Source organism: Centropristis striata, chromosome 11, assembly GCF_030273125.1.
Source record: "Centropristis striata isolate RG_2023a ecotype Rhode Island chromosome 11, C.striata_1.0, whole genome shotgun sequence".
Classification (NCBI taxonomy): domain Eukaryota; kingdom Metazoa; phylum Chordata; class Actinopteri; order Perciformes; family Serranidae; genus Centropristis; species Centropristis striata.
In genome coordinates this window covers 33491965-33518004 of record NC_081527.1, presented here as the reverse complement: position 1 = coordinate 33518004, position 26040 = coordinate 33491965, and the positions used below count along the sequence as shown (strand labels likewise).

Genomic DNA, 26040 nt, shown 5'->3' with positions numbered 1-26040 from the left:
GTTTAGCCAGTGCTTAATTATTCATGGATGTTTCTGGTTTAGTTTCTAACTGAAATGATTTAATCTAAAAGTTTCTCCTTGTTAATTCTCCAGGATTCACACCGACCATGAGCATTTCTTGATCCTTCCAGAACTGTAATATTTAAATAAATTAAGAAATAACCTCCAGTTATTTAGCCGATTTTCAAATACCTCACCTCACTTGCCAGAAGTTACTTTCCAAGGCCAGAGCCTCTGTCAAAAAAGACATTCGCTACTCTTTTCATCGACAGTGTCATTTAATGAGAGGCACTTACAGTAGACTCTAACACAATTAGGTGTTTCATGACAACCTCGGTAAGAAAATTAATCTCTCAAATGAAATTGGTCTCAGTGCTCAGTATGTCACCCAGTGGGATGCGACTTCATTTCTATTCATTGACCCTCCATGAATTAAAGCTCATTTCCTGAACGTGCCGCTTCTCAAAGGCTCCCGCAGCAGGATGCAGGCTTTCAACCGTACCAGCTCAGGAAACCTTCCCCTCTTTCCATTTGATTCAAGGATTAGATTTGATTACAGATTTGAGCTGGACAACCTCTGCGACAGCCTTGCAATCTCCTTTTTTCGTCTTGTTAAATTTACATAAAGCAGATGGGATTTTGGCTGAGATTCTTCTGAGTCTTCCATGTTTCACAAGCACAACAAGGATGGTTACAACACAGGAGAAAAAAGCATTTGTAGTCATAGAAGTGGGATTTCATTTGTTGACTGACATATTGCTACCAGTAACTGTATCTTCAGTGAATAGGTCAACAATTGGCATTGACAGCTTTCGGTTATCCTTTAAAATCACATTCAGCTATTGTCAGTGGCTTGTACCTGTCTACAAACAATACACTGTTTCACTCTGTACATCTTGTCCCAAATGTCACTACTTAATAAAATTACTACTGTTCAACAACAAGACAAAGACATGTTTTCTTTTTCCCTTTGGTGGAAGTGTATTGTGTAAGTGTGTATGTAAACATAGTTTTGACAGCAGCTCTCAAATGAAGAGAACCATGTGCCACACAAGCAAAGAAATAATACAACCAAACTCTTTGCGCACTCATAGTCCACATTTAGGACGGCTCGGCAGCAATAGAAAACAAGTAATACATCTTTTTGTTTTGCGTAGTCATGAAAATATCTGTTTTATACAAAAATTAAATACAGTTACAGTATGATACAACTTTTTTTTGTCCCGTACAGGTGAGCTCAAGCATGACTACAAAGCCTCTGAAAAAGAATAAAAGAAATCGTACTAGATTGGTACTTGTCAAGGGGCTTGATAATATTACATGTGCAGCATTTGGCAAAACAACGGACACCCTTCAGCAAAGTAAAATCACCAGAGTCACCAAAGCACAGGGAGGAGAAGGTGAAGGAAAAAGGGCAAGAGTGAGGGAAGAAGAGGGAAGGAGGCAGTGAGGCAAGATGTTTTAAGATGTCCCCCGTCCACATTATTATTTTTTAATAACTTCGGATGATACTTAGAAATCATGTGTCTAGTTTTGTACAGTTTGCTCTCAGAGTGTGGGTAGCTCTATCTGAGTCTCCAGTCTGCCTTTTAATGAGCCAATGACATAATCACAACGCCAGGGCTCCATCCGCTTCCTCTGTGACATTCTAAGACAGCAGTGACTTCACCAAGCCTTTTAACAAATCCATCTAGCATTCAGTATAACCGATCAGTGCACAACCTGTTGCGCTAGTCACCCACCACTGCGGCCTTGGATATATAAAAGAGTTGCTTATATTGTATGCTGAGCACATTGTTCACACGTCCTTTATGTCCTTAACGTTGAGAGTGCGGTCTCAACATACGTGGTCTTAGGGTTTTGGTAGAGGATGGGAGGCCGTTCAGCTCTCTCAGCAAAGGGAAGGGATCAACAGCGGGAGCACTACAAGGGTAAGAGCGAGCTGGCGGCTGATGGGGGGATGATGGAAGGAGGCCCGTCCAGACAATTGGTCATCACACTCCCCGGGGCCCTGGCAGCGAGCTCTCTCGCACAGGACGCCCGTGAAGCCGGGGGAACAATGGCACCGCTGATGGTGGTGGCAAGTGCCACCGTTCTGACAGCGCAGCATCGCGTTGTCACACACACGAGCTGCGGAGACAAAGCAAAAAGGGCAGGGGAGACAGGAAGGGGTGATTAATAGATCACTCAGTGATAGGGCAGCAGAGAACATCAACAGGCAAGTTCACAGGGCACAAGCTGCCTCTTCTTGTCCTGTCTGCATCGCTCTGTGTCCTCAGAGCACAGCTGACACATTAGGGAGGGCGAAGCCAAGGACTTTTGTGGAGAAGTGTGCAGAGGAAGAGCAGACAGATAACCAGGGCACACACTGTATGAATACTAGAATGCAGCCCACAGCCTGTGACAACCCTTTCTATGAATCATTGTTTATGACAAAAGAACACAGACAGACATTTTATGGATTTATGGATATTTTTAGGTGACCCAAAGGGACTTTAGAGCAAATAATCCTGGCATAACAAAAGAGCAAACAAACCATGGCAGTGATGTGGTGAAATTAATGATTAGTGAATCAAAGGATGCCAGAGTATTGTGGAACGGCCCCCCTGTGCAGGGAAGGAGAATTAAATTTTGTTTCCCTCGTGCACAATGACAGTCAAAGAACAGAAAGAAGAGAAGACATGGGATGGATACCTGGCTCCACCTGCACCATCACTACCTTTGATATGCAAATTAGCACTTTCACGAGTTCACCAACTGCTGTTTTTGTTCCTCTACCTGTGGTTAACCTTACAACAAACAACACAAGCTTGTTAGAAAATGATGTAACATCCAGGACTGAGTTGTTCTAGTGGCCACCAAACATTTCTTTGTTTTAAAATAGTTTGATTCGGACTACATAAGCTAATATTCCCATTTCAAGACAAAAACATGTGACTCAATTATCCTAGGAAGCCTCTCTGCTGGCAGAGGTGAAATCCTGGAAGAGGTAATATTTGCCAAGAGATTTCAGTGTAATTGGATATCTCTCCTTGCATAAATAGTAATCACATTTTTGGTTTTTGGTAATGTGGCTCATGCATCAGAATAAACTCAACAAATAATCATTGCTTCTGCCAAAACTGATTAGAAAGGCATTGCTATTGCATTTAACTTAATAATATCCCAGTCGCCTTTCACACAGACGCCACTGCTGTTAGGTGCTTTAATTGGAAATTCCACCTGTGGGTAATGGGTTTTATCATCAATATAGGATTTTCAATAATTTTGTGATGAAGTGTTGTAAATTATTTTCCCTGGTGAAGCAGCTTTCTTTGCCTCGTCTGCGTCTACTTTCGGAAACCCTGAGAGGTTTGGTATGACAGCCTTGATGTATTCAACTGTTTTTATGTATTTATAGACAGATTGATAATGATAGCATTATAAGAGCAAATATAGAAGCCCTTCCAGTAAGTCAAACTCCTTACTTAAAATGCAGGAAGTCTTGGGGCTGCGTTGCATGATAGATTCCTCCCTGTGTGATTGTTGAACACTGGTGCAAAAATAATGAGTCTGGCAACAAGGCACTGCTCTTTGATTCAGAGAATGACAACAAAACCTGACATTTACAAATTAGGTTTTCGATAGATTGTACATTTTTGTGTGCAAAACTTAAATTATTGCTGGAAATATGACATCATTATGTTTATATTTATATTTAGATGAAACTAAAAAAAAACAGACACAACAGACTCAGATCTGCCTATCATTTCTTTACATTCAGGTCAATTTAAAGAGAAACTCAACACTGAACAAAAATATTATTCTTTATGATTTGATGCAGTAGTGCAGCTGTTAAAGGGGTTGGATTAGATATGTATTATTCTGTGTATTAGAAGGGCACTGCAGATTTTGTAAAACAAACAAAAGAATAGTTTGTGTGCATAATTTGAAATTACCTGGTTATGCAAAGATGTAATAATTAAAGTGGCTGAAATCAATATATCACTTTAGTAACAAAAAACAAGTCTCATTGTATATTATACCATGTACCAGTTTTATAATAGGTCCCGACAGGACTGAGTGTTAGTATTTTAGCGCCATAGGGTCTAATCTCTAAAACTCAATGAGAATTTTGAATTAAGTGGTTGTTCGATGCTTAAAATAATGTCTGTGGTTAACACAAGCTCAAAATATGTTATAAATACCCCCACTTGTGAATTTTACCTGTCCTTTAAAAGGCGATTGCTAACATGTTGCTAAATGAGACTACAGTGGTTGTCGGGGTCATTAAACGTCATCACATCAGACAAGGAAAGGAACTCCCTCACTAGTCGCCTTACAGCCTCTAGTTGTGTTTTTCAGTGCTCTTGCAAACTCTTGTAGATTGTTAATTATGTACATAAACAATTTATTGGGCTATGGATTCCCTAGCTTGTCAAAAACAGCTGGTTAGCTTGTTGGAGACAGCTGTGATGTTTAAGTCGTGCGACCGTGGTGTAATTGGCTATAGCATAATGTTAGCTTCTTACTGTCGGAGATTATCATGCTGAACAAAATGCATTAGCATCAGAAAAATGTTTGCCACAGAGCTTATTTTCTGCAATGATGCGAAATCCAATGTAAAAATCTCATCTGCAAATTCTCAATAGACCCCATGGAAATGCTACGTCTGGGTTGGCCTACAAAAATACATCATTTCGTTTGCTTTCTATATACGTACCATATAATATATATTATACTTGTATGGGTACGATTTAATGTGGATTAGGGCAGGTTTTCTCTCATATGTTGTGTTTTAAATTAGCAGAAATGGCTTCAAAAAAGTCAAACAACATGTTGGTCTCAGTCTTCTTCAAACTTAATGTAAGTCAAGGTTGTGTAATTAACCTGCCCCCAAATCAATATGAAAGCGCTTTTTGTCAGTCATAGTTCTAACCCATACCTGCCCCATAAACACTGCATAAAATGCAAGCGTAAGTCCAGCTGAAACATTTTTCAGGACTGACAGTTTTGATCCAAGTTTGACAGGACCCCGAGATCTAGTCAGTCCACTTATGTCCAACAAATTAATGCCATATGGGTGCAAAATTGTCTGCACTTGAGCTTTGCAGTGGACTCCTAAATTACAGAGTGCTGCTGCCCTGTCCTCAGTGGGTTCAAGCTTTAATGGCCTTCTGGCTACACCCCAATCAGTAATGTCAAAGCCGCTTTCTCATTTTACAGCTAATGGAAAACACCTGCTCTGTGTGTTTTGGTAAAACATTACCATGGGATCAGCTGAGTCTCCATTGTCTAGTCTACACATTAACTTTGTTTCCTGTGGCCGCAGGATAATCTCTGTGTTCTCCAGCAGACCCTCAGGACCATTGTCTTTCTAAAAGCATCTGTAGCCCAATTAGTTTGCTGATGCCGGGTCTTAAGCCTGCGGTGTCTTTGTGGAGCCGCAGGGCCCTGCTGTCATGACAAAATGCAGAGAAACATAAATCAATTATTCTCTGTCATTCAGAAAAATTCTCACATAGTGAGGGGGTCTGTGTGAAATAATAAAACGTTTGTCAGTTCAACTTCAGCTACGATCTATAATGGATAGTAACTGAACATTTCAGGGAAACTTTGTGTTGTGACAGTACAGTGATTTTGGGCTTTATTTTGACTTTGCTCAACACTTTGGTGTACAATTACTTACATTTGCATGTGCATAGTAATACCCAATTATACAATTATATAGAATTCCAAATTTATGGAGTAAGATAGCTGTCATAAAGATGTGTGCATGATTCTAACCATTCATATTCATAATGTTAAACATCTGTATGTCAATAAAATAGTTATACACAAAATTCTGCTTTTGTATACGTGAGTCTGAGAAATTGCTTGGGTAAGGATTGCTTTTATGTGAGTATGAATCTAAAAAAATGTGAGTGCAAAATCTTGTGAATACAACTCTAATTTCTACGACTACCAAGTCTTCACTGTGAACATGAATTCAAGTTTGTGGGTACAAGTAGAAAATTGTTAAAATGACGTCATGTAGGTCACAGGGGAAGAAAAACCAACCATGATTTCTCCAAACGCGCATGCACCAAACATGACTGACAGCAGTGGACCGGGTGGAGCTGCCAGCTCAGGTGAAGCATCACAGGTAAAGTCAGTGTATATCCAATATTTATTCCATAAAATTGTATTTTTTTAAGTAATATAAAGTTCATGGATTTACAGATTTACTGCTTTAGCTTGCAAGCTAACGACATGCCAGTGACGCTAAGTTAGTGCTAGTATTACTAGCATTATTTAGAAGTTGGCTTGTGCTAACGTTAGTTAATTAGCACTGACATGCAAAATATGAAATAATTAATGATAGTAATGTTGATCAAGATACGACTTTTATCGATTTATAAATTGTGTCAATTGGCGAATAAATCTCCATCATATAAGTCCGGTTTCTTTTCCTCTTTGCTAACCCTCCACTCGTGCATTTGTTTACAACGAAGCTGATATCTCTAACAGACCGTTGCTAGGGACGCCGCTCTGTTCAGAGGAGCACAAAGAGGCAAAAGAGCTCCACCCGTTCCCATAGACTGTATATAAATAATGGAAGTAGTGACTGTGACGTCACCCATTGGTTTGTGGACTGCCCGTTGGAAGCATCGAGTTAAGTGTTACACTCATTGCCATCTTGTTTCCATTCCAGGGAGCAGACCATATTTGGACTGTGGAGGAGCGAGAGGGTTCTGATCACTGACTACACGCCTCTCTACATCTCAACCTGACTGAGAGAAGTTGCTGCTAATTCATTTTAGCATTAACTGGAGCATTAACTTGGATGTTTGTTGGCTAGCAAAAAACAAAAACAAAATGACTTACCTAGGATAACTGAACAGCGACTCCTTGGAGTGTCTGTTAGTCCAACCAAACGCTGAACAAGACATTTTTACTGAACAAGATGTTCAAATAAACTGTTATTAAGTGAAAATAAAGTGTGAAAGGGTCAAAGTTATGAGACCACAAACGTCTTTTAAAAAAATATCTATATAATGTTATATATAACTTTATTGACACGTTGACGTGGATATGCATTCTGCTTCTCTCCTGATGACTGCTCACCTTTTTAGCCACCTGTCAATCAAAGCAAGCCACGCCCCACTAACGATTGAGACAATAGTGTTGTCATAAAAAAAAATTCTGAGGTACTAAATCAAGTGAGAAGTTTTCTCATTTTGCACTGAAATGAATAGACAATTTTTTTGCAGCCAAACTTAGCACCCCCTGCTGGAATTTTCAGTAGAATGCAGCTTAAGGCACTTACATTTACATTTAGTCATTTAGCAGACGCTTTTATCCAAAGCGACTTTCAGGAAGAAGCGGGTCTTCAGGAGTTTTTTAAAGGTAGAGAGGGACGCCCCTGCTCTAGTTGGAACTGGTAGTGTGTTCCACCAGCGGGGAACAAGAAATGCAAAGAGTCTGGATTGCCTTGGACCAACGGGGGTCAGAGCCAGGCGCCGTTCATTGGAAGAGCGCAGCGGTCGTGAGGTAGCATATGTCTGAATCAGGGCGTTCAGGTAGGTAGGAGCAGTACCGGAGACAACTTTGTAGGCCAGCATTAGAGATTTAAATTTGATGCGGGCTGCAACAGGTAGCCAGTGGAGCTCACTGAGCAGCGGTGTGACATGTGACCTTTTTGGCTGGTTGTAGACCAGGCGTGCCACCGCGTTCTGGATCATCTGAAGCGGTTTTGTTGTGCAGGCTGGCAGGCATGTCAGGAGGGTGTTACAGTAGTCGAGTTTTGAGATGACAACAGCTTGTGTCAAGAGTTGAGTGGCATGTTGAGTTCGATAAGGTCTGATTTTTCTGATGTTGTAAAGTGCAAAGCATGACCGGGCAACTAAGGCGACATGACTGGAAAAGGTGAGTTGGTCATCAATTATCACACCTAAGTTTCTCACCACCCTGGTGGGGGCAAGACACAGGGAGTCAATTTTGATGTTGATGTTGTGGTGTATTGTAGGTTTAGCAGGGAGGAACAGCAGTTCAGTTTTTGAAAGGTTCAGCTGGAGGTGATGTGCCTTCATCCAAGTGGCGATGTCAGAGAGGCAGTCAGAGACCCGTGCAGAGGCGGTAGGAAGGAAATGGTCAGGAGGAAATGACAGATAGAGCTGAGTGTCATCTGCATAACAGTGATAGGAAAAGCCATGTGAGCGGATAACCTGACCCAGAGAAGTGGAGTAGATAGCGAATAGCAGGGGTCCCAGCACTGAGCCCTGGGGAACCCCTGTGGGGTGGCAATGCAAATTAGACAACTGTCCATGCCAGAATACACTGAATGAGCGTCCTTTGAGGTAGGAATCAAACCAGGACAGAGCCAAGCCAGAGATGCCCATTTTAGAGAGAGTAGAGAGGAGGATGCGATGGTTAACTGTGTCGAATGCAGCTGACAAGTCAAGCAGAATGAGAACTGAGGACTTTGCTGCTGTTCTTGCTTCTTTTAAGGCTTCTGTCACAGACAACAGAGCAGTTTCAGTTGAGTGACCGCTTTTGAAACCAGATTGATTTGGATCAAGAAGATTGTTCTGTAGGACGAATTCTGAAAGTTGCTTAGCGACTGCCCGTTCAATAGTTTTGGATAAGAATGGAAGAAGTGAGACAGGACGATAGTTCTCGACTTCAGCAGGGTTGAGAGAGGGTTTCTTGAGAAGAGGTGTTACCCGAGCTGCTTTGAATGCAGTGGGAAAAGTGCCGGATGACAGTGACGCGTTAATCACATGTGTGACAGCTGGCGTGATGGTTGGGCTAATGAACTGAAGAAGGTTTGTTGGTATAGGGTCCAACGAGCATATAGTAGGACGGCTACATGTCAACAGTTTGGATACCTCACTCTCAGAGAGGGGTGTTAAGCCAGAAAATGAGGTGCTAGCAACTGATTCAGTGCAGCCCAGCTGAGATACAGAAAGACATGTAATAGGACTTCTATATGTCACAATATTAGGAGTCGGGTGGGGAGTGAGCTGATCAGAGAATTGGCTGCTAATTGCTGCAACTTTGCCTGTAAAGAAGGATGCAAATATGTCCGCGGTGAGGCAGGTAGGAGGGGGAGGAGGCGGAGGGTTGAGTAGTGATTTGAAGGTGGAAAAGAGTTTCCGGGTGTCAGTGACACTGTTGACTTTGTCATTGTAAAAAGCAGTCTTTGCATCGATGATGCTGCCTGAGAAGGAGGACAATAGTGTCTGATAGTTTATGAGATTGTCGGCAAGTTTGGATTTGAGCCATTTTCTTTCAGCAGCTCTGAGCTTGGTACGATGGGTGGGATTGGTTGGGTCGAGCAGGCCTTGTAGATAAAGGACATAGCCTGTTCAGACATGAGTTCAGAGTAGAGCAGAGTGAGTCAGTGGCATCATTAGCCTTCAGAGAGGAGAATGTGCTGAGCGGAGGTAGGGCAGAGGCGACAATAGAGGAGAAGTGGGCTGGAGATAAGTATCGGAGGTTACGGCGGAACGTAACCATTGGTGCAGGAGCAGAGGGTTGTTCTGATAGGGTGACATTGAACTGGATAAAAAAGTGATCTAACAGGTGGAGAGGCGTTACCACCAGTGCATCTGAGGCACAGTTACGGATGAGATTTAAGTCAAGGTTCTTGCCAGCTTTGTGAGTAGGAGGACTTTGGACCAGCTGGACGTCAAAGGAATGAATTAATGACATGAAGTTATTAGAGTCTGGACTGTCGAAGTGGATGTTCATGTTGCCCAGGACAAGCAGCGGACAGTCATGATCAGGTATGGAAGAGAGCAGGGTAACTAGCTCATCTGTAAAGCCTCCCAGCTGGCCTGGTGGACGGTAAATGACAACAACGTAGGCTTTAACAGGAGCAGTTACTGTAATGGCATGGTATTCGAAAGTGTCATATCTGATGGAATGTAGCAGAGGGGTGAAATTCAATTTATTTGAAATTAGCAGGCCAGTCCCACCTCCTCGCCCAGAAGGACAGGGGTGTGGGAGAGGGTATAATTAGTGGAGTGCAGCCGGGGTGGCTGTGTTCTCAGGTTTGATCCAGGTCTCAGTGAAAGCAAGAAGCTGAAGGGAAAGGTGGTTGGTGTAAGCCTAATAAAATCACTTTTGTTTACTGCAGATTGCCAGTTCCACAGGCCCATGGAAAAGGAAGTGACAGTGTGTGAGGACTGTTTGAGGGGCCGAAGGTTAGTTAGGTTTCTGCACCTTTTGGCAAGATTTCTGCGTGGACCGGAGACAACAACAGGAATGGAGTGGCACATATTGTAAGACTGGGGAGGGAATAGGACTGGTTCCCTTTGCTCGGTTAACTTGCACAGGTAAACTTGCTCGTCTTAGCCACGTCCGTCTTACCCAAGGACGGCTGCCGCTTAAGCAAACGCCCCTGTAATTATACTGTGATTGAAATTGAATGCGGCTATTCCTGCTGATTGTGACAAGTGTAGACCGCCCTCTGCCAGAGCTGTGAATGGTTGGAATTTCCAATTGAAGTGCAAAATTGCCACACCTGGGGATTGTTCCCAACCCTAGATGGCCACCTAATTGCTCACTTGCCCTCACAGAGATGAATTCTCAGAATTCAGAAAGGAATCACAGAAAATAATCAGAGAGATTCAGACCGCCCCAGCTGAAAAACTCTTACTGCCCAGTCAGTATAGGTTTTTTAGTGAATTCTGTATATGTTGCCAGTATATACTTATATATACAACGCAACCAGAGGACTTTTGATTTCCAGGTTGGCCTCCCTGCTCAGACCCGGAGGTTGCCGCCTGCCCGGTCCACTGCTGTCAGTCATCTTTGGCGCATGCGCGTTTGGAGAAATCATGGTTGGATTATTTTCCCCTGTGACCTGCCTGTGACCTACATGATGTCATTTTAACAATTTTCTACTCGTACCCATAAACTTGAATTCTTGTTCACATTGAAGACTTCGTAGTCGTAGAAATTAGAGATGTATTCACACGATTTTGCACTCACAGGTTTTAGATTCATATTAGATCACATAAAAACAATACTAACCCAAGCAATTTCTCAGACTCGCATATATGAAAGCAGAATTTTGGGTTTAACTATATTATTGACACACAAATGTTTAACATTACAAATACGAATGGTTAGAGAGTGAGTCATGCACACATCTTTTTGATAGCTATCTTACTCCATACAAATTGTGATTACTATCTCATATGGAAACAAAAGGAATGTATAAAGAGGCACAGGATTGATTTAATATTGCGCTTTTTTAAAACTGTGGGACTTCCAAGAAATGCATTTGAAAAATAATCATCCAAATTTAAGCAGCAGAGCCTAATGTACCCTCACATTTAGTCTCAAGTTTAGGTCAAGCCTCCATCACATTGGATCCTACATTTCCCATGATGCAATGCACTGATCTATTTCATTAGGCACTTACAGCCTGGCAAATTACTATGTTTTTCAAATTCCACCCAGTTAGTAACTCAGACTTTCTTCTTAAAATATGTGCTCTGCAAGCCCATGCCGAAATTATCCCAATAGTATAATTCAGTTGGTTTGTTATTCATTTATATTTAGATATTGGACTACTCCCTCTCTCATAGAAAGTATTATGCCTATCATTGATCAAAGGGTATATATGAAGCTTTCTTTTTAATGTGTATTATTATTTGTATATTGTCAATGTTATTGGTAAAATGGAAATCTTCCTCTGTACATCATACAATATATTATTTAATTGCAATGTATTTAAGTAAATGAATAATATTAAAATATCCAAAAGAAAAAAGAAAGAAATCCCATCCTTTGTCCTCCAGATTATGTGTAACAAGTTAACAACGTCACCGCACTTGAGAAGCTCTGCTGCTCAATCTCTTTAGACTGAGTGCCTTGAATAACCAAATTTGTGCACTCTGGTGCTCAGATTTTACGAATGCACACTTTGGGACATACCTTGCAAACTGCAAATTCATTGTCTTTTTCAGACACCTGGTAGAACTACCAGAGAAGTGAAGCCATCCATCCGTCCATTTTAGGATTCATTTTAAAATTATTTTATTTGCTTTTAAAGCTTTGAATGGCCTTGGCCCACCTTACCCCTCTGGAATGAATTGCCGCTGCACATTAGATAAGCCTCCTCACTGTCTCATTTTAAGTCTCTTCCTAAAACCCACCTCTTCTTTTTGGCTTTTAACACCACATAGAGTGTTGATTTTATGATTTATTATGATTTTATGTGTATACATGCATATTTTATTTTGTGCGGGCTGTGCATTTTATTTATTTTTATTTTATTCTGTTTTTATTCTATGTTATCTTTGTATTTTATCGTTTTATAGTGTACTTATCTATTTATTGTGTTTTTTTGCAGCACTTTGGAAACCCTGTGTTTGCTATAAATGTGCTATATAAATAAAGTGGATTGGATTCGATTGAAGCCATTTTAGCAGCGCACTCTCTATACTCTGTGCGATATACTGCCCCTGATGTGTGAAGTTGGGGGAGTTAAAGTAAATAAAATACAATATTGGTCACATTATTTTCCACACACAACTGTATCTTATGTAGAAGAGTCATAAAATTTGCCCTGTGACATCGCTCACTCTTGAACTTGTGCTAGCAGCAAGTGAGAACACCGCAATCTGAGTCGTATCTAAGCACCGGTGTACTCTCTCTGAGACATATGTGCACCTCACACCTCTGTCAGATGTGTTACATCTTGGCAGTATAACTGTTATGACAGATCCATCCTTGGGCCTTTGGTGTTGCACGAAGCAACATGGAAAAAATTCACCACAGCAACAGCACAACAGTGATAGATATGAAGGACAAAGAGCTGAATTAAATTTCATATTGCTGCTTGTGTGAATGGGAGGCACAATGAGATTGAAAGTTGTCCTTTTTTTAAATGTGATTTTGTCTTGTACTCTACCACATTGTGTAACACACTGATTGGATTTTTTGTGGATGAGGACACATTTAATCTATGATACCGAAATATTGGACATATTGTTCCCTTTATTGTGACTTGTTTAGTGCACCGGACTGTATTTTTTATGTCCTACACACACTCAGGCAGTTCTCTAATCCCCTCATGTCTCTGAACTCTTGATAACCTTACACCTCCACTGCTGGAGTCTCTGAGATACAGCTTGTTTTGAAAGATCTATAGGATTATATGTTGTAGAAGTAAGTTGTATTGAATAGCCATCCATTCTTCGTGTGTCAGTTCCTATTAGCAGATCTGTTGCTTTCATGTGAAGCCTTAAAAGAGAGATATAATAATAAAAATCCTCCTTTTTTCACACTTTTATTAAACAAGAAAAACCTCACAGACTCAGCAGAACCTCTATTTAATTATTTGTTTGATTTGGGGCGGATAATATAGTTAGAGTATATATAGTGTATACTGTAGTTATTCATAGTGATTAGTTTAAGATTTTAAAAATACCTGTAATAACTATACCTGTAGACAGTTTTCAGATACAGGATCTGCTAATTATATGCTCTGAGACAGAATAGTGTTGCTTCAATTACATTGGATCAATATCTATTGCCATGGTGTCAGAGTAAGCTGAAACCCACGTCCAGCCCTGCCTCCTGTTATCATATTAACATGAAGGCTTCATCATTAGTCATGACTCGAGGCTCTGACGTTCAATATAAGGTGTCAGCTGCAAAGTAGCACTTGGCAGCGGCAGGGATACGATACTGCATCTGAGTCCTGTGTTGGTAGAGGCTCGTCAAGGCAGAACTGGGTGATTAGAAAATTGCATTAAAGGAATAGTTCAATGTCTGTGGAAATATTAGAGCATTGGATGATAATATTGATACTAAACTCATGAATGCTAAATGTGAAGCGACCACCGGCAGCCTGTTAGCTTGGCTTTGCGCAAAGAGTGGAAGCAGGCTAATTAAGTTTTGTTGAAAAAAGTCACCTCCCAACAACAATAAAGCTCACTAATGTAGGTGATGAATCCTTTTGTTTAATCTGTAGAAGTTGATGTTTTATGGGCAGTTGCATGATGTAACTATTTCCTGGAAAACACTGTCCAGAGGCAGAGACTTGGTGGAGTTCTTTACTTCCATTCATCGTCAAGAAAGAGTTACAGCTTGGTTTTTGCTAAGCTAAGGCAGGCAATAAAAGAAATAAACATATTTCCCAAAATGTCTAGCTATTCCTTTAACTTGTAGCTGTTTTTCAGGAAATTTAAATGTTTACCTTACAAAATCAAAGTAAATCAATCAAGCAAGACAAGGCAAATATGTCACCTTTTAAATTTGTAGCTTGTCAAGGGTTTATAACTACAATTAGTCAATATTTGTGAGTGCTGGTAGATTTTAGATAGTGTCTATTTTGTTCAATACTGAGATCATGATTATTTAACATGCTTACTCAGTGACTTTGGAAGCATTGTGCATTCATTTAACTGTCCACACTCTTCTTTTTAACTTTAAATATAATTCACCTGAAAAAATAAATGTAAAAAATCAGATAAGTAAAACACGATATCAGAAATAATAAATAGAATAATATATTACACCAAACTAAATTTGATCATATAGAGTTATAGTGTACATGCTCTTGTTTTTTTTACTGTTGGAAGCCAAACTCATAATTATTGAACATAAAATTTGGTTAATTGCCTAGCCCTAATTTGTTGATTAATCAATCATAAAAGCAATTTTCAGTTCCAGCCCACATGGTTCTCATTATTGGAAATGCTAAACATGAAAAGACCTACTGTCATGGGGAATTTAAAACTGCTAGAGTAAATGCAGAAAATGCAGTATACCTACATGTCAAAACTTTTGAGTTTGTGTTCTGGCACTTTATATGTAAATTATTACACAGGAAAGCAGAGTTGTTTGTAACTCAATGCAGTGCCGTAATGGGTTTCTTTTTATCTCTGACTGCAGCAAACTCTGGATTATTTTCATAGATGCATCTTGTTCCCAACTTTAAGAGTCCAGAGAAGAAAAGGAAACACCCTCTGTTGATTGTGGAAATCCTGAAAGTCCTCTTTTAATGTTTTTTCTCTCTCTTGACTGTGAGAGCAGTGGTGCAGATGCAACTTAACACTCACTACACAGGATATCTGGGCCTGAGGATTAGCTGGAGATAGCTGGAGATCAATCTACATAAACCCCCCTGGAGCCTCTTCTCTCCTTCACTCTCCTTCTCCTCTTTCCTTTTTTTTCCTCCTTGTGAACATGGCAGAAAGGGTGTACCCCCAGAGAGCATTCATGGGTAATTAAAAAGAGGGCATGATCAAAGGGGTTAGGAGGCTGTGGACTCTGTGGTAATCAGGAGGCATGTGGTCCATTCCCTACCGTGTTCTCACAACAAAAGGTCTACCTTGTAAGGACCAGCGTATGTTTGTGTGCATGCATTTGGGCTTTGGGAAAACAACCTACTGCATACCTCTATTTGCATATTCTCCATTACCCTTTTTTTTCCAAATTGCCAATCAATAAGCAATCAGTTCTTTCTATGTATTATTTATGTCATGCTGAAGTTACAAAGCCTATAAGCCTACCTTGGTTACGATTTGCAACACCAAGAGATGAAGCATTTGCTCGATCTGTGTAAAAATGGGAAAGGATATATATTACACTGAGTTGTCATATAATTCATGCTGTTATGTAGTTAAAGCACAGGGACAGCATGCATAGATTGTCGCTTTCTTTGTACAGTAATCTGTGAGTTATCTGGGCTCATTTGCCTCAGAATTATTGAACGTTTCTGCCACGTGTTTCGGAGTAGAAAATGGACTGATGTAGAATAGTGTGCATGCATCTTAAATGAGTGAATCTTCCACAAGACAAAGGCAAAGACAAAAGGCAGAGACGTACATATGGTAGCTGCTTTTGTTATCTAGTGTGGGGAGTCACCTTCAGGCATCAACATGCGTAAAGATGCATGGTGGGAACCATGTCTTCATAAAAAATGTTTTTCTTTTCTCTGGCTTTGGGCAAATATCTGTCTGTGCGCTTACAGCAAATATTCTGGTGTGGAAGGGAGATAATGATTCTCAATTGTGCCTGCTGATACACTGGCCCAAACATGCAGGACTCCTACAGTATTTTATGAACCAGCAAGTAATTTAATCTTATACCATAGTGGTTTCTGCAAGTTTTAACTTGCATAGCACAAAGTATACACTTTAATATTACTGCTGGCAATTTTGCAAACCATATTGCAGAAGTATTTCCTTCCTTCAAAATAAGGATGTACGAGAAGGATTTTTCTCAACCGATATTGATAACCTATAATAATGTCATGGACAAAATCATCAAAATGATCCAATGGGATCCCAGAAAGGCAGGAAGATAACATTTCCAAAATAAAAAAACAGGATAACATGGTTTGCAAAACTGTTAAGAGATAGTGTATATTATTTAGAATACAATATCGTATTTTTTAACATTTTAAATTATTTTTCTTTTAAAACAAAACAGTGTTTGTTAATTTTAAATATCTTCAAGGAGCAATAGTCACTATTAAAACTGCATTGGAGAATGTATAGTTTTCTCACACCATGCTATTGTTCACTTCCATTCATAAAAGAAGGTTATTAATATGCAATTCTGCATTAATGCCTTGTTAGGATGAAATTTTTCATCGTGAAAAACATAATGATGAATGATAATGGTAATCCACAGCACAATTTCTCACACCAACATCATCAGTCAAACAAGAGTTAGTCACCACTGAGGGAGGAAACCATCAGTCAACATGCCAATTTAAAAAGCTTGATCAACTTACGCACTGGTCCGTGATTACTGGGGATACCTGTGGATAGAGCAAAGACACAGTTTTTTATGAAAGCATGGACTCGCCTCATTTTACTCTTGAAACTTTGGTCATTAAACTGCAGGGGAAAACGTTATTGTTTGTCTTGAATAATTCAAAGCCCACCAGCACTTATCAAATTGGTCTCCACAGTGTCCACTGATTAACGGGCCACGGCTGTGCGGAGAACCTGATCGCCACATGGTCCAACACCCGCCTACTTCTGATGATAATAGCAGGTCTGCCGGTGACGAAATGTCAACAAAATCAAAACATCTTTTTCATCAGTATTTTTCCTTTTACCAGAAAAACTTCCTCAGTTTACCTTCTTTACCTGCTATTGGCTTGTCTTACAAGGTAGATAACGGCCAATTTTCTTTATCATCTTTGAATCAATGAATCCATCAATCAAACCAGTAAAACAGTATCTGCAAATATTTGCTGGTTTCAAACATTATTGCATGATTGAAAGGCTGTTATCAATGGTTACCAGCCTCATAAATATGTGTTAGAAGGGGCCTGCTACACCTAATTGTAGGTTCAGAAGACCATTATCAAACTGTCAGATGTGCTGCTATATTAATGTTCTAAGGGGCTGACCTCTAGTAGCCTTAGTAATTATGGCCAAGTAGGTTTGTCTTCTTGGTCATAATTACTACTAAGTGCGACTACAAGGCACACCTTCTAATGAAACACCATTGAAATGGCATAAAGAGACAACCACGTTAGGTTTAGGAGAAAAAACATGATTTGGATTAAAAAACCAAGAAGTAATCTTGGGCTGTGTTGTGTTAAAAAATTTGTTTGTTTTGTAGTTAATTAGGGCGGACCATATAGCTTGCAAGACTGCACATAGACGATTGAAAAGTCACTTTATAGTCATTTTTCTATCATGTATGTGTCCTGATGTGCATAATGTTCTTTTACGTTTCCCTTCGCATGACCATATAGTATTTTTTCCCCAATACCTAACTTTTTCCTCCTTAACTTAATCACATAGTATTTTTTTCCTAAACCTTAACACGTAATGTTTTTCCCCTAAACTTAATCATTTTTTCCCCCTTAAACCCAACCAAGTAGTGTTTTCCTAAACATAATGACATAGATTAAGCACCTAATCCATACAAAACTGAAAGCTGAAAAATAACAAAATTGTGACTTTCCATTTTATGTTGTGCATACTAGTAGTTGGAGCAGGCAGCTTTTATCCGTATGTATGATGCTGATAAAAAATGATAACAGCCATTTTATGGGCTGGTAATGAAAAGGTTGCAATAATGTTAGTAATAATGTTCTCCGACTGTCAGGTTTGTGGGAGAAAATTGAGAAAAACAAAAATGCTATCGAACATTTACCTATGCTTGATTGTAAATGAAGATAATTGGCTGAATAAAATTAAACTCTGTTTCCAAGCACTAAAATAGACCCTGTTTGTGAGCTGGAGCTGACTTGGGCAACCATGTAGCAGCCTTTGTCTGAAACGTGTCATTGGTATCTGGCTGTGAATTCACCACCTTTGTGTGACTTAAATGTAATCAGCTGGAAATCCTACCCCACAATTAGTGCAATTTCTTATCATTTTCTCATGCTTTATCACTTTGTTCTTCTGTGATTAGGTTTCAGTGGGGGTTTTCATATTGTTTGCACCCCATTCATCACTTCATTACCAGTTTAGGGCTGTCACAACAACTGTTGGCAAGTGCACAACACTGCAGCAGCAGGAAAAGCACAAATTTTATCCTCCAATTTGCAAGAAAGCAAGGGAGCCGCGATTCCTAACAAATAGTTGTTTTGTGTGAGAAATGGAGGGCAAACAATATTGGCCTTTGAAGCCAAAGCACATTCTACAGTCTGATCAAACTCTCAGCCCCAACCCCTCTTAACCCATGAACCTGCTTTGGAACACAAGATGAGTTGACGCTCTCTGCAAAGTGGACTGTCAACATAATTCTCAAAGTGATTCCTCTTCTGCTCTGCAGGCAACTTTAAAGATTTTTCTCCTTCTTTTGGGGAAGCCTTGGATTTGAATCACTCTCAGTCACTCTCTGCTGCTGACAGCTATGGCCCATAGCAACACAGGGCTCCATTTTTGGCTCTAATTTATTAAATGATGGGTCACGTATGTCCATATATCTGCATGTGAAGGGATTTGAATATATAATGGACCTCGCCCTGTGAGATAAATGACTTCCAATGATTAAAGAGGAAGACTTGATGACAGATGAAAGCTATTAAAGCATAATTACATTTTGCACGTAAAGCATATTTGTCTTGATTCCAAGCCTGTATGTTTAATATCCTCCATAGGAAATATGAGCTTCATATAATGGATAAAGGCATGTTACGGGGCTGGGGCTTTACTTATGAGAGAAATAAGAATAATTCAAGACAAAAGTGTGTTCATTCAACACCTGGGGGACCAATATTGTTACGTCACTTCCATGTGCGACATTATTGCATTTTATGCCACTGCCAAACAAGTGCTAATATTGCTTTTGATATGGCTAGACCTTGGTTTCATCAGTTCAGTGCAGATGCGGCCAAGTGTTGGATTTTTTAATAACGGCCTGTCAATCTGACAGTGAGCACCACATTGCAGGGAGACTCATAACACAGCAGAGGTGCAGGGGTAAATCCAGCAATATCTCCTTAGAGTCCACAGACGTTCCCAAAAACAAACTCCCACTCACAGTCAGATGTGTCGCATGTGCATGCACACATAAACACGCAGTTCCGTGCACATATATGCATACACAACCACAGACTCATAACACACATGGGACACATACAAATTAGTGTGTAATCCTCCAATTCATCATCAACAAATAGCCCAAAGAAGAGCAAAGAAAAAAAGGACCCTAACTGCACAAATGTACTCCCACCAAATCAGTGGATCAATACCAATATCACATCTCTGTACAAATCTAATCAGAGCGCCATGTCAGAGAATTCAAGTCAGACAATCAAACTGAGCATCTGAAAAACCTGCTGTCAATCCCAGCAGACTGCCGCCATCAGAGTTTCTGACTGTGCGGCTGAATCAGTGTGAACGGAGGACCAGAGGGCTAGATCTTCCACCATCTGGCCTCGCCTGGCCGTCCACCACAACATCCCTCAGTGGCTGTATTAGATTTATTGAGGCAATGAGCCCCCTGCCTCAGGCATGGGATTTGATAAATGTGACTCAACTCCCGTCCAAGATTATAATGGGGATAATGCAAAAGAGCACCTTCTGCCTCAGACATGCCATGTGAACAGGCAGAAAAATATCCACCATTAGTTCACACTTGTCATGGTGTTAAGGCAGGGATACTAAATTCAATGTTAAAGTATTGGAAGGAAGTTATTTTCACTTAATTCTTATTAAGTCGCTACAAAACAAACCCAACATACTCAGCAAATACTCATATCTTTTGTCACCACTGCCTTCCAAAATGAGCCACATTTGTGTCTAAAAATGACTCTTTTTGTTGTTTTTTGATGGGCCACCCTGATGGTTCAAGTATAGGTTGGGTTTAGACAGCTGAAATTACCCGTTTGACAAAATAATTTTTGCACAATGCCTGCTTACAAGCTGTTTGAGGAGTTTTCTACTCTATGTAACTCTTTATTTAACAACTCCTCACAAACTCGGCGGATATGCACAAGCCCTGGGGTATACCCTTTAGCATTGGTTTTGGACCTTCAGTGAAGTTTTATAGACCTTAGCATGTTGTTAATACTGTTAATTCAAACAAAATTACTTGGTTTTCTTTAGGAGACAAAACTACTTGATGGAGGTTAGGAAAAGATCATACTTTGGGTAAAAAAAGGATGTTTGTGACCGTTTCACATAAGACTCAGCTGTTTCTAGGGTTGAAAGTATTGTGTTTTGCTAGCCCAACCTACTACCTCAGGCAGCCCTCAAAAATGAAACTGAAGGGTTTGGTAAAAGTGATGCCAAGAGCAAGTGTCTTTGTGTGACGAGTTGGGAAGGAGAATGGGTTGCTTGATGGGCAGATGTGACCTACCTATAAACTTTGGTCAGGTTATAACAGGCGTTCCTGTATGAAGGGCAGGAATCGTGAACCCTGTGTCTGTTCAAGGATATTCAGGGTTAAAAGGGGTCAAAATGATCAACAGGGAGACTAACCATTATGAGTAATTACTGTTGGTGAAGCATGGCATTCCAAGACAGCTTTTTGAAGACTGGGGTTAAAAAGCTATTGAAAGAAAAGATCAAGATGGTGATTAAGGTAAACAAATAGCTGTCTACATGGTTAAAGGGAATCAGCGTTGATTGTTGGCAGGCACCCACTTGTGTCAGTGTTACGCTGTTTGAAAGCTTTGCAATCCAGCCTGACCTCCTCCCTTTCTGCACTGTATGTTCAGACACAACATGAAGAAATTCTTCAGAAAAAGTACCATTGCACACAAAGTCAATGGAAAGATGCGATTAGATGCTTGGGTTGACCCTGAACTGTCGGCTATTAGATGACTCAATCTATGGAGCCTGACTTGATTGCCAACATAGAAAATTGTTGCAGCGGTGGTAAAAATGTGGTTAAGAAACAAAGTGTCATCTCATTTGAGATATATGGAGGTGGTGAATGTCTGCTTTTACATAGATTGCTTGGTTTCTGATGTTATGATGATGTTATAATTTTATAATAATATATAATTGCTTTGAACCAATCTCCTTAATCTGTGTGAATAAAGCCTCATAAAGACAACATACCAACAACATAAGAGTTTCAAAGTTGTATACATTTATTAATCAGAGCGCTCACATGTTGTTGTGTATTTAGAATAGGGAGCTTTCTTTTATCTTTATTTTATTTACATACTCATTTCTGTTTTTTATAAAACTATTATGACAGCATTTTCCCCCTAGGGATCAATAAAGTATTAATGATTCTGATTCTGAGAACGTAGCACGAGCAGAGTGCTAATATGTTTTGAATCTATGAATGATTCTACTGTCAGAAATCAGCAGGGGATGTGCGTAGAAAGAGCATCTCTCTCTGTCTCTCTTGCTGCCTGTCCCTTCACTTTACTGTCATTTCTCTTCTGTCTACGATTGCTACAATGGGAGGGAAATGGAATTAGGGCCAAAAGTTGTATTTACAACAAGGAAAAAGAAACTGAAATAAAAGACGTGTTCTGTCAATCTCTTCCACTCTGTTCCACTCAGTACTATGGAAAGTGCCACACCAGACACGCACCCCCTGCACACTACAGTCAGCGCTATCCGTCATGATGCCGGGACCGGAGAGAATGGATGGAACTCGTCTTATTATCTGGTAGGATACAACCCAATAGACACAATCTGGTGTCAGCTTGATTACAGCTAACATCAATGCAGTTTGTAAATCGGCTGTTTGGGGCACAGAAAACAGTCAAATTCATCCAAGTTAAAGAAAAAAGCCTGCCTTGCTCTCTATCTGAACACACCTTAAGAAATTTGATAATGGGACTACATGCTGATATATACATCTTTGCTTTTAATAATAATAATAATAATAATAATAATAATTTTCACAACATAAAAACTTACATCAACAACCTGCAAAAGCTGTAATTTAACTGTCTAATATTCAATGCAAATTCTAAGTGTTTTTCTACTATAGGAAGATTGCTATATCCACTACCCAAAAGAAAACAAATTAAGCACTATCTAATTACAACAAATCAAAAAAACATTTGGAGAAGCAAAAAGCCAATATGATAAAGAGATGCAACAATCTCTGAAGGGCAAAGCTTAAAACTTAAAAGGTACGATGTTTCTTTATTGCATCAGATACCAGTGTCTGCTGCGGCTGCTGCTGCCTGGAAATGGTGCGTTACTACCCATACTAACAGTCTTACTTGTAAGCATGGCCACTCTATATCTACCGAATATTAAAAAGATAGTGATATACTTACATATATTTGCTGTTCCTTTGGGTATAGGGAGGTAGGAGCCCACACTCCAGGCTCTTCCGTGGTAGTGCCTCTTACAGCGGCTGCAGTCTGGCCCTGTGGTGTTGTGTTCACACTCACAGCCCAGCTTCCCCTTGTCAAACACACAGCTGTTGGCATGCAGGTTACACTTGCACCTGAGACAGAAAGATAACAACAAAAGACGGACACATGAATAGGCATCATTCTGCAGCCACTGAATCCATACCCTCTGGAGGGGAATACACAAAGTCTGCCCTTGCTGCGGCGTGTATTTGTGCTTTTCAAATTTTTTGACAGGGGTAAATTGAAATCCTGGTGGGTTATCTGACTTGGATCATACCTCCACAAAGCTTCATTATGCTCTCCTTTTTAAAAAAAAACAAGGCCTCATTTGTGGGTGCCTCTGTGGAGAGAACAGCGATGCAAATAAGGTCACTTTTGCTACTCTAAGAGCGAAATGAAAGGCACCCTGTAAGATTTGCTAATTGAGCACATAACAGGGGATCTGATAGAGAAATGATAGCATAAAAAGAAGCTGCGTAGCCTGAGAATTCTCTTTTTTTCTCTTTCTCTTCAAAGTTACTGTGTTATTTGGCAAGGGAGCCTTCAGGCAGGAAACCCTACCGGTCGACAGAGCTGGTTTATTAGACAGAACTGTGGCAGAGCTGACAGATGCTCTTGACTGGAGAGGAGAGAAGGCCTGACGCCTTTCAACACTCTACCAAATCCTCCCCCTCTTTCGACCACGTATTTCCAGGCTTGTGGGGAGAAAAAAACATGTTGGTTGCAGTGTGTTTCCAACAACCTGAATGAGCAGAGAGTCAATTATATGTTGAGTTATATGAGAGTTGTGTTTACTCCAAGTAAAGAGCGATATCACAGGGGGAACAGGCTGTGTTTGTTGTCACAAGATATTATAGTTTCATATTTCACGCGTATTCCAAATATAATTCTCCAGATTTGATTTTACTCCTAAGGGGGTAAAAGGTTACAACCAGTGACCTCAGCTTCTTCGGGGGATTGGGGGGCGAGGCAGAAACAGTTTGAGGGGGGGCGTACCATCGGGTGGATCTGACACTCTACCCGTCCCCAGGGGTTATGGCGGCTCATGGTTTCGCATCATGCCTATGTTTGTTTTTACGAAGAGCTTCCGAGGGAAGATTTCTCCCATCTGAGACCGAGGAGCCGGGTATCTGTTGCCTACAATCGCCAGTGAACATGAGACTGGAAAATGACAGCAGCAGTCAGAAATACATCCATTCTAATTGACTTCCTGGCCTTACTGTGACATCTTGCATTAAAGATGGATAACTGCGGGAAACAAGGGAAACTGTAGCCTGTTCTCTGTTGCTGATAAGCAGGAGTAAATAGTCAGTGAATAAACTAATGTGGAAACATGCTGATGTCCATTATTATTATTATCCATATCATAAGCATCACACACACACATTCTAAATATTTCTAACACTATAACACACTATTTAAATGTGAAAATGTCTTTATAAACATTTAAAATGAATTAAAAGGCGCTTTATTAGTGTTGGGCGTGTTCTGACATACTAATATTTACATTAGTTTCCTTATAACAGCATGGCATAGTGTTAAATAAAGATTTAAATGATTGATTGCAGGAATCCTTTCGATATTTTAGCATATAACAGTGTTATCAACAAGGTATTTATACACTCTAACACGATTTACAAAGCATGTATTACCTCTTTATGTAAGTAAAAGTGTACATTTATGTAGAACTATTGAAGACAACATCATTTATGATCCAGATAGAGTGTTAGAGTGTTTTGTCATTTGATCATTTTATAACTTTGTAACTTATATTATTTTCTGCTGCAGGTCAGATTTGAACCTGGGCCACTGCGGTAACTCTACACTTTTTAGACTTTCATTTCTTGACTTAATTGTCTCTGTGTGTGTGGATTGGTCGGCCGTTTGCCTTTGCTTATTAGGTTTCAACTGGCACATCCTTGCAGTTTATGGGAAATGGGTTACATCATTATAAGAACACAGATATAAACTATTTTGCAGTTTAAAAACATTTTTCTTAATTCTGACTTTTCTTATAGCATTGGTTTAGTACTAGAATATCTTTGACTACAAAAGGATTTTGACTGTTTTAATGACTAAAAAGTGCAAACAAACACTAAAATCCTACATAATGTACCTGAATTCACATAAACCTTAGATGAAGATTAAAACATTGAGGTTCAAAACAGAAAAAGTAATTTTCATTTGCAGTAACATGGATTCCAACAGCTACAGCAACAATAAAGTGGAAAACAACATCTTAAGTGAATCTGTAAAAGGAAATCACCATCTTTCCTCAGGTTAAGTGCCGTCTCACAACATTAGCAGCCATAATGGATGCGACTGAATACCAGCTCACATTTACAGCAACTCAATGCTAGTGCCTCTCGCCCTGCATTCCCCATAGTCCTTAACTTTTTAATCAATTAAAGTCCCTGCTTCATAAAATTAATGACTGGGTGTAGCTCTTCTGCCATGCAGACAGCAGCAGCTCCCTGAAGTCAAGAGCGATGAGATTTGACCTTCCACTTAATTAAAAACCAGCAAAATCTGGATCATCGAGCCCAACCGGTGCTCGTAGCACGCTGATGGAGAAGAGGATGTGCACTCAGGGGAGCTCTGGGATGTGATGCTTTTGCCGCTGGCATTGTCATATTGAAATCAGAGTGTTTTTTCTCTCCCCACTTTTGAGCCACATGAGGGAAGAGATCCCCTGCATGTCCAGCATTTTCAACCAGCACCATTGCGAAAACACATTTCATAAAGTTTGAATGACCTTTTATCCACTGCACAGTACAATAATAATTTGTATTATCCATTGACCAAACAAGTGACCCTCCCTGAGGAGACACTGCAAATCATCAAGTGTCTTTGTCTGTCCCTCATCAATTGCATTTCTTCAGCTGGGGGTAAAAATGCTTTCAGAAAGGAGGAAATGAACAGTGTTCTGAAAGAACTGTGTCCGTTATTGACTAAGATTCTGAGATTCCTCCTGGAAATTAGTTTGTTGCATAGCATTGAAAATTAAAAAAACATTTTTTATTTTTTTAGTATTATGTTTCTATAGGGCAGCAACTAATGGTCATTTTCATCTTTTTAATAATTTGGTGATTATTTTTTTTTACTATTAATTGATTACTTTTTTTTCCTATAAAATATGAGAAAATTGTGAAATATGACAATAATGGCTTCCCAAAGCCAAACAACAGGCATCCTGAAATGTCTCAACAATTTTAATTTAGTGGCCCAGAGGAGTAAAGACAGCAGAAAGTATTTGCATTAAATAAGCTGAAGTCTGACATTTTTGACTTGTATTTCTTAAA

At 39.8% G+C, this 26040-nt stretch overlaps 1 protein-coding gene across 1 annotated transcript in view; it reads right to left on the bottom strand.

The window, feature by feature from the left end:
* Nucleotides 1–254: 254 nt before the first annotated feature.
* LOC131979736 (netrin-G1-like) overlaps nucleotides 255–26040 on the bottom strand; it is a 74300-nt gene continuing 48514 nt past the window's right edge. The window contains exons 4-7 of the mRNA XM_059343731.1: nucleotides 22658–22830; nucleotides 16727–16753; nucleotides 15498–15542; nucleotides 255–2130 (exon numbers count right to left, since the gene is read on the bottom strand). Of these exons, the coding sequence (XP_059199714.1) occupies nucleotides 1892–2130; nucleotides 15498–15542; nucleotides 16727–16753; nucleotides 22658–22830 (484 nt within the window). The 3' untranslated portion in view covers nucleotides 255–1891. The remainder of the gene's footprint in view (nucleotides 2131–15497; nucleotides 15543–16726; nucleotides 16754–22657; nucleotides 22831–26040) is intronic.